We start from the raw sequence: 16,844 nt of genomic DNA on the forward strand, positions 1-16,844 counted from the left end.
CACCATGTGACCAACCCATGTGACATATACCATGTGACACCGCCCCATTGTCACTATATAAGTGGCCGCTCAGCGCGGCTCTGGCATTCCGGCCGGAGAGAGCGACGTGTCAACATCTCCTGGAGAAGAACAAGAAGAACAAGAAGAAGAACAAGAACGGAAGGCGGCGGCGACAGCGGCGACAGAAGACCGGGCCACCGCCTGCAAAAGAGCTATAAGAAGGCGCGGTGGCCCGGCAGAAGAACCGAAGAGGGGGACAAGACCCCCGAAGTCGGGAGAAGAGGCCGGCGGCGGGGAGGAAGAAAGCCGGACTCCTCCGCTAGCAAAAGAGCTACAAGAAGATAGCGGAGGAGTCCGGCGAGAAGACCCCCGAAGACGGAAGACCCCCGGAGCTGTGCAATAAAATATTTTATCTCGTGTGTTGTGTTTTTTTGGGTACTTTTATTTTACAGGTGAATGGGTAGGAGTACATTGTACCCCATACTCATTCACATAGGGTGGGGGGCCGGTATCCGGGGGCCCCCTTATTAAAGGGGGCTCCCGGATTCCGATAAGCCCCCCGCCCACAGACCCCGACAACCAACGGCCAGGGTTGTCGGGAAGAGGCCCTTGTCCTCATCAACATGGGGACAAGGTGCTTTGGGGTGGGGGGGGCCGCGCGGCCCCCCCTTCCCCAAGGCACCCCCCATGTTGAGGGCACGCGGCCTGGTACGGCTCAGGAGGGGGGGGGCGCGCTCGCTCGCCCCCCTTTCCTGGCCGGCCGGGTAGCGTGCTCGGACAAGGGTCTGTTGTGGACTTTGGGGGGACCCCCACGCCGAATTTTTTCGGCGTTGGGGTTCCCCTTTAAGTCCATTCCAGGCGGCGGAGCCCGCGACGTCTCCGTCGCGGGCCCCGCCTACCTGCACACGCTCAAAATGAGCGGACTGTTGCCTCGTGTGTGGGCGAGTCCACTCATTTCAAAAGTTGCGCGGACTTAGTACGACGAACAAAGTTTGCCGTATTTGTCCGCTCAAAAAGTGCCGTGTGTGGGCGTGTTCGTTCATTCAAAAGTTTGAGCGGACTGTTTGACGAACTTAGTTTTGGCAGACAGTCCCCGCGTGTGTACGCCGCCTCAGACCTTGTACACACGGTCGGACATTCTGATGGACAATGTCCGATAGGACCGTGTTGTCGGATAATCCGACAGTGTGTGGGCTCCATCGGACTGTTTCCGTCGGGGTATCCGACGGACCAAGTTTTCCAGCTGGGCTATAAAATTTTCCGACAACATGATCCGATCGGACTTTGTCCGATCATGTGTAGATAATTCCGATCGGACAAAGTGTCACGCATGCTCAGATCAAATTCCTAGATCAAAGCTATTGGCTACTAGCCTGAACATAGTCCCGTCCTAATGAAATAGCGTCATTCCGTTAAGTACGATCGGATTTTCTGACAACTTTGTCTGACTGTGTGTATGCAACAGTTTCGGACAAAATCCGACGGATTTGGTTGTCAGAATGTCCTACCGTGTGTACAAGGGCTTATGCCGCGTACACACGATCGGCATTCCGGCTACAAAAAGACAGATGAGAGCTTTTCAATCGCAAAATGCGACCTTGTGTATGCTCCATCGGAATTTAGCTGTTCCGAATTTCCGCCAGCCAAAAATCGATAGCATGTTCTCAATTTTCCAGACGGAAAAAACTTTCTATCGGAAATTCCGATCGTGTGTATGCAATTCCGACACGCCAAAACTCACGCATGCTCAGATTCAACTACGAGACGGAAGCTATTGGCTACTGGCTATTGAACTTCCTTTTTCTAGTCCCGTTGTACGTGTTGTACGTCACCGCGTTATAAACTATCGGAATTTGGTGTGACGGTGTGTAGGCAAGACAGCTTGAGTGGAATTCCGTTCGGGAAAACCATCAGAGCTTTTTGCGAGGAGAATTCCAATCGTGTGTACGCGGCATTACTGAAGGTGCTTTGGCTTCCCCACTGGGTCCCTCTAGCATCTCTTTGCCCATTTCTGGTCCTCATAATCTACCTCTCCACCATTCTGGAAAAATACTGTTATTGTGGATACTTCTGGTTTTCCTCATATGGCCATACTGGTCTCCACAGACGTCCCAATTGCAGCTCATTGCCCATTACTGGTGCTCAGACTCAACCTTTGCCCAATTCTGGAAAATTATTCCTTTAGCTTCCCCCATATGGCCATTGAAGCCCAAATGAGGACAAGTATATGTATTTCTGCTTCGGAGCGCTACAGACTTGGTCACCATATTGCCACTGCCTGCAGCACCTCAATGTAGCTCAATGTAGCTGGGTGGTAGACCAGTTGACTCAGTCTTTACAGAGTAGTAGAAGAAATAACACGTATGTGCATTGCACTGTTGGCGTTGACATCAAATTTTGTGTGAAAATTGGCAAAAGTGAGAGTGAAATTATTGTCTTTGTTACAACAGGCTTATGGTGAACATTCCATGAAAAAATCAAGTATTTTCAAATGGCATAGGTGTGTAGCGCACCCCCTAAGGAGCCACAGTTAAACTGGAATCCCCCACCCTGCACAGCCAGGCACACTGAATCTTCACAGGCACTCTAGGGTCAGAGAACGGTCCATGACTTTGTTTTTTCCTTTTTTATTGAGGGTAATAACTTGGATAGGGATGGGAGGTTATGGAACGCCCATTGACTTCAACAATTAACTTCAGGGACAACTCTTCCTATATACCAGTGATGGCGAACCTTGGCACCCCAGATGTTTTGGAACTACATTTCCCATGATGCACCACTACACTACAGAGTGCCAGAACAGCATGGGAAATGTAGTTCCAAAACATCTGGGGTGCCAAGGTTAGCCATTACTGCTATATACTGTCTCTATATACAGCGTGAGGAGAAAAAAATAAAGCGGATTACCAGCTTCTGTAAAAAAGACATCAGTCCCACACAGTGCCCACCAGTGCTGCTAACCAGTGCCCACAAGTGCTGCTAATCAGTCACCACCAGTGCCCATCACTACTGCTAATTAGTACCCACCAGTGCCACCTATCCGTGCCCATCAGTGCTGTCAATCAGTGCCACCTATCAGTGCTGCCTATCAGTGCCACCTATCTGTGCCGCCTATCACTGCCCTTCAGTGCCGTCTATCAGTGCAGCCTCATCAGTGCCATCTTATCAGTACAGCCTCATCAGTGCCCATCAGTGCAGCCTATCAGGACCCATCAGTGCAATCTATCAGTGTAGCCTCATCAGTGCAGCCTATCAGTGCAGCCTCATCAGAGCCCATCAGTGCTGCCTTATCATTGCAGCCTATCAGTGCAGCCTCATCAGCACACATCAATGAAGAAGAAAAATATTGTCTGTTTGCAAAATTTTATAACAAATTATGATTTTTTTTTTAAATGATTTTTATTTTTTCAAAATTTTCGATCTTTTTTTTTTTTTTATGTTTAGGAAAAAATAAAAACCCCAGTGGTGATTAAATACCACCAAAAGAAAGCTCTATTCATGTGAAAAAAAAATGATAAAAATGTCATATGGGTACAGTGTTGCATGACCGCGCAATTATCATTCAAACTGCGACAGCGCTGAAATCTGAAAATCGGTCTGGGCGGGAAGGTATCTGTGCCCAGTAAGCAAGTGGTTAATTTTTTAACATTTCCACCCAGCATATGAGGCTCTAAACTCCTTTAGGGCTCCTTCACACTGTACGGAGCCCGCTCTGCTCAGCGGGGGGGGGGGGGGGGGGGGGCGCTCCGTCGATCCTTGCTGAGCAGGAAGATGACAGGTCCGTCTCTGCACACTGTGCAGGGACAGACCTGCCAGAGCCCCGCTCTCCCCTATGGGGGATCGGATGAGGACGGACCACAGAGTCCATCGTCACCCGATCCGATACGCAGAGGGATGGAAAAATAGTTTTTTCCTCCGTCACACTTTTTCGGATCGGAGCGGGTCGCCGCTGACATCCGTCCCTCCATAGACCGCTATGGAGTGTCCGTTCAGGTCCACCTAAAAAAACTGAAAAACGGATCGTCTGTGTGAAAGGGGCCTTAATGTGTTTAAAAGGCTTGTCTTTAACTTTAAAAAAAAAAAAGTGTTGTTATATAGCATCAAACACAGCTGAATGCGGCTCCATATGGAGTTTCAATAAGAGAGAGGCAGCCAGAAATGAAATAGCTAGTGCTGTGCCCTCTGTAGATAACTCATAATGCTCTGCAATACCAGGGTCATTCATGACACAAACTCATTACAAATTGAAAATAAAGAATTTATATAAATAAACAAATAATCACATATAACAATCATTTTAAAAGTCTTTAGAAAAAAAAAAAAAGTAGCCAAAGCCGTTATACAGTAGGTCTTCTTTAAATAAGATGATCAAAGATCTTAAAATGTATCTCTTGGCAAAATCTTTTTAAGTTTTAAATAGAGTGGACAAGGGTTAGACATCCTGTCAAGTTTTTAATGCCATCTGTGTCCCCATTGGGGAGATTCACCCCTCCATTTGTAGAGGGCTGATGAACATCTAAAGCAGTGATTCTCAACCAGGGTTCCTCCAGAGGTTGTAGGGGTTCCTTCAGCATTGGGCAATTTCTGCCTCTCGGATAAGTTCCCACCGACACCATTGATCTTTTTAGCGATCTGTAAGGAGGTAATTCTTCCCAATGACCACAAGTGTAAGGACCATTCTTCCCACTGACCATCACACTATTGTATCATGAGTTGTAGATTTCTAATTTTTAGCAGGGGTTCCGCCCGAGACTGGAGAACTATTTCAAGGGTTCCTCTGTGTTGAAAAGGTTGAGAAAGGCTCATCTAAAGCCTCATACCCACGATTGGACTTTATACAAACTTTCCCGTGGACTTTTGTACAAAGGGCGTTGGCCGTCAATTTGTATTGCATACACACGATCTGACTTTTTAGGCAACAAACACGAATGTAGTGACGTTTGAACGTACTAACGACACTTCAAAAAGAGGAGGTTCAATTACTCTAGCGCCACCCTTTGGTCAACTTCTGTATTGTTGTCTGATCTTTTGCATTGGTTCTGAGCATGCGTGTTTGTACTTTGTACAAAAGTCTGATGGTTTTGTGTACCCACGATCGGACTTTGCTCCATCGGACTTATGTTGTCAAAAAGTTTGTCCGTTCGCACGGCCAACAAAAGTCCGATGGAGCCTACACACGGTCGGATGTTGCCTTAGAACAGGGATATGCAATTAGCGGACCTCCAGCTGTTGCAGAACTACAAATCCCATGAGGCATAGCAAGACTCTGACAGCCACAAGCATGACACCCAGAGGCAGAGGCATGATGGGACTTGTAGTTTTGCAACAGCTGGAGGTCCGCTAATTGCATATCCCTGCCTTAGAACATCTAATTTGCATGTTTGTTGTCAAAAAGTCAGATCATGTGTACGGGCCTTAAGAGGGAAATTTCCCTTACTTTTGGGAGATTTTCCTTAACTTTCATAGTTAGTTAGTTTGAATAAAGACACCAGTCCATCCAGTTCAACCTGAGTGAGTGTCTACAATTGTCCCTATCCCTGTACATTGCACACTCATGTTGGTCCCCACAATCCAAGGTCTCCATTCATATACTAGGGCCAATTAACCTACCTGCATGCCTTTGGATTGTGGGAGGTAACCCACACAGGCACAGGAAGAACATGCAAACTCCAGGCAGGTAGTGTTGTGGTTGGGGTTGGGGTTTGAACCAGTGACCCTTCTTACTACTAGGTGAGAGTGCTACCCACTACACCACTGTGCTGCAACTTTCTATTGAGTCTTTAGGACAGGAAGGGACAGGAAGGGAAAAATCTCCCTACGGTAAACCAATAGCAAAATAATAACCTGAGAGGACGTGCAACCCTTCCCTACTTTATCCAAAACGACAAAAAAAAGTTGAAACGTATACCTTTATTTAGGATATATTGGGGAGGGTCAGAGCCCCCCCAATCAGGTTTTTATATCTGTATCCTTGAAGAGATTCCCACTCACCTCTGTCAGGATATGAAATGATGGAAATGAGAAGAAATCTCTCCAGCAGGAAAAAAAAAACGCGAGTGAGGGTTTGGATTTCGGTCAATGTTGGCATTGGTGTCCATGACTTCCTGTCCCATTGACTTCCCATATTTCTTGTACGGGTGTCACAGGGACAAGAAACGAAAATCTCTACAAGGTGGGCCACAGACAAAAAAAACGTTATCAGTAAGACACGGATTAAAAGCGCCACTCCACATATTTCTTGAAAATATCCAAGGAAAAGGCAACGTCTTTCAGAGGTTTAGTCCTTCTTCTGTGCAATAAGCATATAAAACTGTAAAGGTAATCAATATGTAATAGGAATACCACAACCATCATTGAAGTATCCTTAGGCATTTTAAATAAATTTCACTCTGGATTCTTACATGCGAAGTGAGGCTAATAATACATATTTTACAGTCCCTCTTGTCCTGAGGACCACTCACAGAGGTCCTAAGACAAATAGGGCTACTAGTTGACTCCAAAATGCTAATTTAAATACACATTGTGGAATTCACCGCTCCTCACCACCTGAAGAATCTTTGAGAAATGTTAACTTTTCCCCACTCTATTGAAAACGAAAACATGGCGACATACGACATCAGCTGCATACAGTATACGGCGCTGTGTTCCGGCAGCGGTTTTGGGAATTTCCATCCTGTACTCAAAAAACAACTGAGTTGGGCCAAGCACTGCTCAGCCATTCACAGGAGGCTTTGTATTTTCTGAATAAAAGCAGAATTCCACCCTTATTGTGAAGTTTCCCCCTCTCCACTCCTCCTCCCCACGTAAAGTGCACCTTTTTTTTTTTGTTGTCTTAGATAAATTATAGGCATTATGCCTGCTATGGCTCCTGAGATTTGCACATCACATATCCGTCACATAATCGCAAATCACATAAGCACTATGGTGCTTCATAGGAGAAAGGATGAGGGGGGCGAGCTTAGCGGGGCATCATCCCTAGGCCCATAGGCTAAATGTGCCTCGGGATGATGTCACAGGCGAGATGGGGGTGCCAGGGGCAGAATTCTGACAGGATTCTGCAAGACACCGCTGGACCACTGGGCGGGTGAGTATTTTAAACATTCAGTACCTACCACAAAGTATGTAGGGGTATAAAAAAAATGGGAGGGGGAGGAGGCTGGAGAACTGCTTTAATACAAGGCTTCCTCTGATTGGCTGAGGTGTAGAGCTGAGAGGATGATGTTATGCGCTGCACCCCAGCCAATCAGAGGAAGCCTATGTATTCATTAAAATACAAAGCGTCCTGTGAATGACTGAGCAGTGCTCAGGCCAACTCGATTTTGTCCCAGTAACGGGATGAGAAGTCTCTGTCCACCTGCTGCAACACAGTTGTTTACTGTACATCCAGTTTATACAGCGCATACAGCAAGCACATCTGTTAGTTAATTTAGACTAAAGTTCCATCAAACCTGGAGTTAGGCTTTAAATAAGGCAATAATTTAAAACTATTACATTCATTTTGGGTGGAGGGAGATTCATAATATCGGTTAGCCCTGAAGTGAAGAACCAATCTGTAAGTTTCTCCATCTTCCTTCCAATCAATTGGCCTTGTTGACATCCATGAGGAATCCAGCAGCACAATATAAAAGTCTGACATCCAATTAAATCCTCGGATAGGGATCACCAAACATATAAGAAGACGTAGATGATATAAATTCACATTGAGGCTCCTCAAACAATTTCCACCACATAATGGTTTTGTGTTGACATATAAAAGTGGACCTTCTCCCTTAGTGACAAGGGCCACTAATTAAGGTGTTCCTCTCTCCCTCCCTAAAACATTGGGTAAAGGTTAATAAAAAAAAAAAAAACCTGCAGGGGGGAAAAGTTAGAAAATAAACGCATTTTACCCTGGCTTCCTTCCATGACGCATAGGCAAGGGTGATGTCTTCCACCTTCCGGACAGATCTCGGAGAACCATGAGTAGCCCAAATCCCACAAGAACATGATCCTGTACTGTGCTTCAGCATCTTCTTCCAAGATTTGGGTTACTCCTCATTCCCAGGGATCTTGTCAGCAGGAGGATGATGTTACCCCCTGTGCTACGAAAATCAGGGAAAAGCGAGTATATATTATCTAACTATTTTCCACCCACAGGTCCTCAAAGGAGCCTTTATGCAATGTTTTGGGAAGGGAGGCCCAAAGAATAAAGAGACCTTCACTGAGGTGGAAGGTTCTCTTTAATGGTCAGTGTTTTTTGAGCTTCTGTTTGCTTCAAGTGGGCATAGCATTTCTATAAAACTCAATAGGACTGTAAAACTTGCTTGAAACAGATCAAATGCAGTTCACAGGGTGGGTGAAGCAAAGGCTGAAGGCACCTGTCAATGAATTCTAAATGATCTTAGAGGTGTCCCAAACTGATACCATCAACACAAGCCCAAAGTCCATTGACAAAGTTATACATATCAATACCAGCCCAGGACCCCTGCGCTCAATACCAGCCCAGGACCCCTGCGCTCAATACCAGCCCAGGACCCCCACGCTCAATACCAGCCCAGGACCCCCACGCTCAATACCAGCCCAGGACCTCCCCCCGAGTTCAAAACCAGCCCAGGACCCCCCCTCCCCCCGAGTTCAAAACCAGCCCAGGACCCCCCCCCCCCCCCCCGAGTTCAAAACCAGCCCAGGACCCCCGAGTTCAAAACCAGATCAGGACTCCCGAGTTCAGACTTTCCATAGTTAGGGACTGCAGGAAACAGGGTGGGGCCTGCAGCTTATGCATGTATTTGCAAATGTGTACAACTAAACCCCTGTTCTTAATGCATATTGTTAGACAGGTCGATTCGGTTGGTCATTGGTAAGTCTGAGCTTGGAAATCCCTATATTTGTTTGACATACAAAGACCAGTCATAGGTGGGGGCAGTGGTCACTTTTTTGGACCCCTGAATTCAATACCAGCCCAGAACCCCCGAGGTCAATACCAACCCAGGACCCCTGAGGTCAATACCAGCCCAGGACCCCCGAGGTCAATACCAACCCAGGACCCCTGAGGTCAATACCAGCCCAGGACCCATGAGGTCAATACCAGCCCAGGACCCATGAGGTCAATACCAGCCCAGGACCCATGAGGTCAATACCAGCCCAGGACCCCCGAGGTCAATACCAACCCAGGACCCCCGAGGTCAATACCAGCCCAAGACCCGTGAGGTCAATACCAGCCCAGGACCCCCAAGGTCAAGTTCTGATTTCAAGTTGATCTTTTTTAGATATTTCTGTTATAGAGGTGTAAATGCATTCTTCATCATCATATTTTTTTGGTGGAGGGTCCAATATGTTCTGATCCTGAAAACAAAGAGTAGAATTAAATACAGCTATAAAAAAAAAACTGACAAAATGTAACCCTTCTCTATCTTATTAAATAAACACAATTTAGCTGTAGTTGGGCTTTAAAATGTAAAACTTAATTTGTTCTTAACTTTCATGAAAACGAAACTCTGGACAGATATAAAAGACACATGTAGCGGCCATAAGCCTTGGCAGGGCAGCCTTATCTTTTGGGCTTACCAGTTACCTCCGCTTGGCTGGTTCTTCCACATCTAGGGGCTCTAAGAGTTAGTACCCAACAACTTTGGACGCTGACACCATAAAAGTCCTTTAGAAAAGGTTTTTATTTGCAGGGGTAACATCCAACAACACAGTCTCATATGGGAACAGAGGTCAAGGGTGAAGAAACTCAGGCACTTTGAACTGCTAATATCAGAAAGTCTCTAATACCACCCAGGGAGTAGCCACTCGCAGCTGGGCGCTTCAAGGCTGAACAAATCTCTAGCCAGAGATTATGGCAATCAGCAATTTGATCCAGAACTTGTGAAAACTTTGACCTTGAGTAACTGGTAACAGAAGTGAACAGGAACCTTTTTCCTCAGTACCTGGAACGTTTTCTGTCTCCTTGACAGTACTGGAAAAAACGTGAATTTGTCAGTGTCCTTCACAACCCAGCAACCAGGCACTTCTCAGGATGCCAGCTTGTTGGCCCTCCTCCGAAGAGTCCTCCCCCAGTCACTTACACGAGCTGTGGTGCCCCTCCAAGCCGAGAGCACACCCGGACACCTTGAATCCTCCCTCAGTTACTGCGCCTCGGACCAGCCGGTTCCGAGACTCGGGAACGGACGGATCCTTACCCAAGACCAGGCAGGTCTGTTGGGGTTAGCCAACCGAAGCATGTGGTGTAGCGACGATCGCTCCCGTGACCAGGACCCCTTGCGGGGCTATCCCGGTCCAGAATCAGGAACAGACCGCTAGGGCCTCACAGACAGGCATGAACTGGCCATCGGGACTACCGGGAGTTTCCCGGTGGGTCGATGGCTCGGTGGGCCACTCTGATGTAAGGGGGCTGGTGATGGGCCACTCTGATGTAAGGGAGTGCTGTTGGGACACTCTGATGTAAGGGAGTGCTGTTGGGACACTCTGATGTAAGGGGGTGCTGATGGGACACTTTTATGTAAGGGGGTGCTGATGGGACACTTTTATGTAAGGGGGTGCTGATGGGACACTCTGATGTAAGGGGGCTGGTGATGGGACACTCTGATGTAAGGGGGCTGGTGATGGGACACTCTGTTGTAAGGGGGGTGCTCATGGGACACTCTGATGTAAGGGGTGCTGATGGGACACTCAAAATGTAAGTGGGCCGGTCTGGATGAAGTCCAGGACCAAATTTCTGTCCCAGTCCAGCGCTGCTCACAAACGACACTGAACACGTGACTTCAACATCTCAAGTACCCTTCCCCAGACTCCTCAGCGGGGACCGGCGCAACCCATTGATTGGCTCCGGGAAAGCTGATACCCAAAGTGTCCAACCAGGCCTGGATCTGGATCTGTCATGTGCACCTAACTGTACACATGACCAGGCAGAGCTCTAACACAGCCCAGCCAAACTGATGTCAAAGTTAAACCTACACAATTAACCCTCAGAACCCCTTTACTGTTCTGAGGCAAAAACTAAATTTGTACATGACAGACACCTTGTCCAAAGTGTCACCACTACACACATATGAATGCAGCTCTGCAATCATAAATATATCATTAAATGTATTTTTTTAAGTGCAAGCAGTTTAAGTACCTAAACCTGATTTTCTTTTAGCCTTTTACAGTCCCTGTACAGCAGAGCTTAGACTGGGGAGATGGAGAAACAGAACAAGTAGCCATCTTTGCTGCAACACTCATGTGCTTACAAGGAACATGCTTATTGAAAGAAATAGTGGAGTGGTAGAAAGATGAGGCCATCAGTCTGCTGCTTCTCTTATCTGTATTTTACTATATAGATACAGGCTTGGGGGGAGACAGCAGGACCTGTAAGGCCGCATACACACGGGCGGACTGTTCGCCCAACCTTGTCCGCTGAACAGTGTTTGGGCGGACAGTCCGCTCGTGTGTGGGCTTTCAGCGGACAGTTTCAGCGGACAGTTGGACGGACAAAGTCTTTCGGAAATTCCGAAAAACTGTCCGCTGAAACTGTGTTTGAGCGAACAGTCCGCCCAGGGGAGGGCTGGCAGCCTTAGGCCTGGGGGGCAAGTCCAGTCAAGTGGCCCATTGAACCACTTAATCAGCTAGGTGAGTCCACTGGTGGGGGGGAGGGTGTTAGATAAGTCCGCTGGTGGGGGGAGGGTGTTAGGTAAGTCCGCTGGTGGGGGGAGAGGGTGTTAGGTAAGTCCGCTGGTGGGCGGAGGGTGTTAGGTAAGTCCGCTGGTGGGGGGAGCATTTTAGATAAGTCCGCTGGTGGGGGGAGGGTGTTAGATAAGTCCGCTGGTGGGGGGAGGGTGTTAGATAAGTCCGCTGGTGGGGGGAGGGTGTTAGATAAGTCCGCTGGTGGGGGGGGTGTTAGATAAGTCTGCTGGTGGGGGGGTGTTAGATAAGTCCGCTGGTGGGGGGGAGGGTGTTAGATAAGTCCACTGGTTGGGGGGGGGGAGGGTGTTAGATAAGTCCGCTGGTTGGGGGGGAGGGTGTTAGATAAGTCCGCTGGTTGGGGGGGGAGGGTGTTAGATAAGTCCGCTGGTTGGGGGGGGAGGGTGTTAGATAAGTCCGCTGGTTGGGGGGGAGGGTGTTAGATAAGTCTGCTGGTGGGGGGGAGGGTGTTAAGTCCGCTGGTGGGGGGGAGGGTGTCAAGTCCTCTGGTGGGGGGGAGGGTGTCAAGGCCGCTGGTGGGGGGGGGGAGTCAAGTCCGCTGGTTGGGGGGGAGGGTGTTAAGTCCGCTGGTGGGGGGAAGGGTGTCAAGTCCGCTGCTGGGGGGGAGGGTGTTAAGTCCTCTGGTGGGGGGGAGGGTGTTAAGTCCGCTGGTGGGGGGGAGGTGCTAGAAAAAAAAAAAAAAAAAAACACACACACGCTGCCACTGCCAAAATTTTAAATTGTCTTGATGACTATGCATTATTAATTAAATTTACAACTGAAGCGGATTTTCTCATTCTATTCCATTTTGTGAAGGTTATCACAGATGCCTTACTTCAGGCTGGGGAGCATTGATTGAGTGAGGACTGGAGACACTGAGCCAGGTCCTTGCCACTCTTCAGGGGGGGGGGGGTGATGATCCTGAAACAGGTCTCATCTTCTCTGCAGACTGCAGCTAGCCACTGCTCCCCATAAGCCCAGCAGGTCACGTGCGACGTGACGTTCTTGACGCCGGGCGTCCCCTCCCCTGACGTGCCACACACCTGGCCTGCCTCTGAGACTCCTGGGAGGTAAGAGTTGTAGTCTGCTGTGCTCACACCAGGGGCGTACCTAGAGCATTTGGCACCCGGGGCGGATCCTATATCTGGCACCCCCCCCCCACACCATAAAATGTAAAAACACCCACTGTGTCCCCTGCATACCTCTGCATCCTTCAATATCTTTTTGTCACTACTGTGTACCCCCCCTCTCCACAACTGTACCTCTGGACCCCTTTAAATTACACTGCACCCTGCACCTCTGGACCCCTTTACATTACACAGAACCTTGCACCTAAGGACCCCTTTACATTACACAGGACCTTGCACCTAAGGACCCCTTTACATTACACAGCAGCCTGCACCTCTGGACCCCTTTACATTACACAGCTCTTGTACTTCTAGACCCCTTACCTCCTGACCCCTTTACATTACACAGCCCTTGTACCTCTGGACCCTTTTACATTACACAGCACCCTGAACCTCTGGACCCCTTTACATTAAACAGCCCTTGTACCTCTGGACCCCTTTACATTACACAGCACTCCGCACCCCTTTACATTACACAGCCCCTCACAGCTCTGGACCCCCTGCATGTTACACAGACCCCCTACAGCGCAGACCCCCCTCCCTACCATGCAGACCCCCATCTACAGTGCAGACCCTCCTACAGTACAGACCCCTCCACCCTACAGTGCAGACCCCCCTACAGTACAGACTCCCCTACAGTACAGACCCCCCTACAGTACCGAATCTTCCCCTACAGTACAGACCCCTCCCCCTACAGTGCAAACCCCAATACAGTGCAGGACCCCTCCTACAGTGCAGGACCCCTTCTACAGTGCAGACCCCTCTACAGTGCAGGACCCCCCCTACAGTGCAGGACCCCCCCTACAGTGCAGGACCCCCTCTACAGTGCAGGACCCCCCTACAGTGCAGGACCCCTTCTACAGTGCAGGACCCCCCTACAGTGCAGACCCCCTCTACAGTGCAGACCCCCTCTACAGTGCAGGACCCCCCACAGTAAAGAACCCCCCTAAGGACCCATAATACCTCGAGCCCAAGGCAGTGGCATTGCAGGGGGGAGGTGCGAGCAGCACCCGAGTGGAGTGACATCTGTCGGCTCAGTGATCCGGGACCCGGAGCAATAATCCCCTTCTCTGTGGTCGCATGACTCACGTCCAGGGCCGGACTGGGAATAAAAAACAGCCCTGGAAAAAATGTTATACCAGCCCCATAGCATTATTATACCAGCCCAACAGCATAACGTCATTATTTTTTTGTTCATGAAAGGCCTCTCCACAGTCCACACACGTCTGACTTCTCCCATGACCCCCATTTTAGCGACATTTCCACTCTTGACTCCTCCGCAAACTCCAGAGGACAGTGATATGATACAAGAGATGGTCAGAGACTGCAGACATGATACAAGAGATCAATGCAGTCTCACCAGTGCGCATCAAATGCAGCCTCACTGTGCCCATAATTACAGCCTGACTGTGCCCATAATTGGAGAGAGAGAGAGAGAGAGAGAGAGAGAGAGGGGCTGCACTGGAGAGAGAGAGAGAGAGAGAGAGAGAGAGAGAGGGGCCGCACTGGAGAGAGAGAGAGGGGGGCCACACTGGAGAGAGAGAGAGAGAGAGAGAGAGAGAGAGAGAGAGAGAGAGGGGCTGCACTGGAGAGAGAGAGAGAGAGAGAGAGAGAGAGAGAGGGGCTGCACTGGAGAGAGAGAGAGAGAGAGAGAGAGGGGGGCTGCACTGGAGAGAGAGAGAGGGGGGCTGCACTGGAGAGCGAGAGAGAGAGGGGGGCTGCACTGGAGAGCGAGAGAGAGAGAGAGGGGGGCTGCACTGGAGAGAGAGAGAGAGAGAGAGAGAGAGAGAGAGGGGGGCTGCACTGGAGAGAGAGAGAGAGAGGGGATGCACTGGAGAGAGAGAGAGAGAGGCTGCACTGGAGAGAGAGAGAGGGGCTGCACTGGAGTGAGAGAGGGGGGCTGCACTGGAGAGAGAGAGAGAGAGAGGGGGGCTGCACTGGAGAGCGAGAGAGAGAGAGAGAGAAGGGCTGCACTGGAGAGCGAGAGAGAGGGGCTGCACTGGAGAGCGAGAGAGAGGGGCTGCCCTGGAGAGCGAGAGAGAGGGGCTGCCCTGGAGAGCGAGCGAGAGAGAGGGGGGCTGCACTGGAGAGAGAGAGAGAGGGGGGCTGCCCTGGAGAGCAAGAGAGAGGGGCTGCCCTGGAGAGCGAGCGAGGCTGCACTGGAGAGAGAGAGAGGGGGGCTGCACTGGAGAGAGAGAGGGGGGCTGCACTGGAGAGAGAGGGGGGGGCTGCACTGGAGAGAGAGGGGGGCTGCACTGGAGAGAGAGAGGGGGGTTGCACTGGAGAGAGAGAGGGGGGCTGCACTGGAGAGAGAGAGGGGGGCTGCACTGGAGAGAGAGAGGGGGGCTGCACTGGAGAGAGAGGGGGGGCTGCACTGGAGAGAGAGGGGGGGCTGCACTGGAGAGAGAGGGGGGCTGCACTGGAGAGAGAGAGAGAGAGAGAGAGAGAAGGGGGGCTGCACTGGAGAGAGAGAGAGAGAGAGGGGGGCTGCACTGGAGAGAGAGAGGGGCTGCACTGGAGTGAGAGAGAGAGAGAGAGGGGCTGCACTGGAGTGAGAGAGAGAGAGAGAAGGGCTGCACTGGAGAGCGAGAGAGAGGGGCTGCACCGGAGAGCGAGAGAGAGGGGCTGCACTGGAGAGCGAGAGAGAGGGGCTGCACTGGAGAGAGAGAGAGAGAGGGGGGTTGCACTGGAGAGAGAGAGGGGGGTTGCACTGGAGAGAGAGAGAGAGAGCGAGAGAGAAGGGCTGCACTGGAGAGAGAGAGAGAGAGAGAAGGGCTGCACTGGAGAGCGAGAGAGAGGGGCTGCACCGGAGAGCGAGAGAGAGGGGCTGCACTGGAGAGCGAGAGAGAGGGGCTGCACTGGAGAGAGAGAGAGAGAGGGGGGTTGCACTGGAGAGAGAGAGAGAGAGCGAGAGAGAAGGGCTGCACTGGAGAGCGAGAGAGAGGGGCTGCACCGGAGAGCGAGAGAGAGGGGCTGCACTGGAGAGCGAGAGAGAGGGGCTGCACTGAAGAGAGAGAGAGAGGGGGGTTGCACTGGAGAGAGAGAGGGGGGTTGCACTGGAGAGAGAGAGGGGGGGGGCTGCACTGGAGAGAGGGGGCTGCACTGGAGAGAGAGAGGGGGGGCTGCACTGGAGAGAGAGAGGGGGGCTGCACTGGAGAGAGAGGGGGCTGCACTGGAGAGAGAGAGAGAGAGAGAGAGAAGGGGGGCTGCACTGGAGAGGGAGAGGGGGGGGCTGCACTGGAGAGAGAGAGGGGGGGGGCTGCACTGGAGAGAGAGGGGGCTGCACTGGAGAGAGAGAGAGAGAGAGAGAGAGAGAGGGGGGGGAGCTGCACTGGAGAGAGAGAGGGGGGAGCTGCACTGGAGAGGGAGAGGGGGGCTGCACTGGAGAGGGGGAGAGAGAGAGGGGGGGGGGTGGCTGCACTGGAGAGAGAGAGATTATACAGCTTGCAGGCAGCACCTTAATCCTTTGCTCCACGGCTGCCGTTCACTTCTCCTATGCCCTTACGACTGGCTGCATGAAGACTGAGAACAGTGGGCGGTGCTGGCGCCGCACAGGCCAGATGGAAGGAGGAATTAAGCAGCACCACGAGTCCACGACGTTCTGACGTTCTCCTGCTCCTCCCATCAGGCACATCACTCCGCAGGTTCAACCTGCAGGTCAGTGGGCGGCGCCGGATCAGAGAAGGCATTGGATGCTGCCAGCGCCGCCTCTGCTCTTTGTATCACTGACAGCCAGAGCCAGGCAAGCAGCCCTTAGTGCAGACAGGGAAACAGCGAAAAAAAAAAAGAAATGAACAAACGGCCAGCGGCCGTTTTAAACATAATGTAGGTGCCGGCCTGGGGGGAAATTTCCACCCTGCCCCCCGGCCCAGCCCGCCCCTGAGTCTGCCCGTGTGTGGGCCTGTCCGCTGTACTTTCGAAATGAGCGGACTGTTCCCGCTCGGAAAGTCCGCCCATTTCGAGCGCGTGTACAGGTAGGCGGGGCCCGCGAAGGAGACGTCGCGGGCTCCGCCGCCTGGAATGGGCTTAAAGGGGAACCCCAACGCCGAAAAAAATCGGCGTGGGGGTTCCCCCAAA

General features: G+C 50.9%; 1 protein-coding gene across 2 annotated transcripts in view; it reads right to left on the reverse strand.

The window, feature by feature from the left end:
• Positions 1–8,647: 8,647 nt before the first annotated feature.
• Positions 8,648–16,844, reverse strand: part of LOC143981696 (granulocyte-macrophage colony-stimulating factor receptor subunit alpha-like) — a 116,916-nt gene continuing 108,719 nt past the window's right edge. For both annotated transcript variants that reach the window (XM_077479711.1, XM_077479710.1), the window contains one exon: positions 8,648–9,321. Coding sequence is in view for 1 of the 2 variants with exons in the window: in XM_077479710.1 (XP_077335836.1) it covers positions 9,214–9,321 (108 nt within the window). In the remaining variant the exon portion in view is untranslated. The remainder of the gene's footprint in view (positions 9,322–16,844) is intronic.

Source organism: Lithobates pipiens, unplaced genomic scaffold (genome assembly GCF_037356315.1).
Source record: "Lithobates pipiens isolate NorthernLeopardFrog02 unplaced genomic scaffold, aLitPip1_a1.2 Scaffold_16, whole genome shotgun sequence".
Lineage (NCBI taxonomy): Eukaryota > Metazoa > Chordata > Amphibia > Anura > Ranidae > Lithobates > Lithobates pipiens.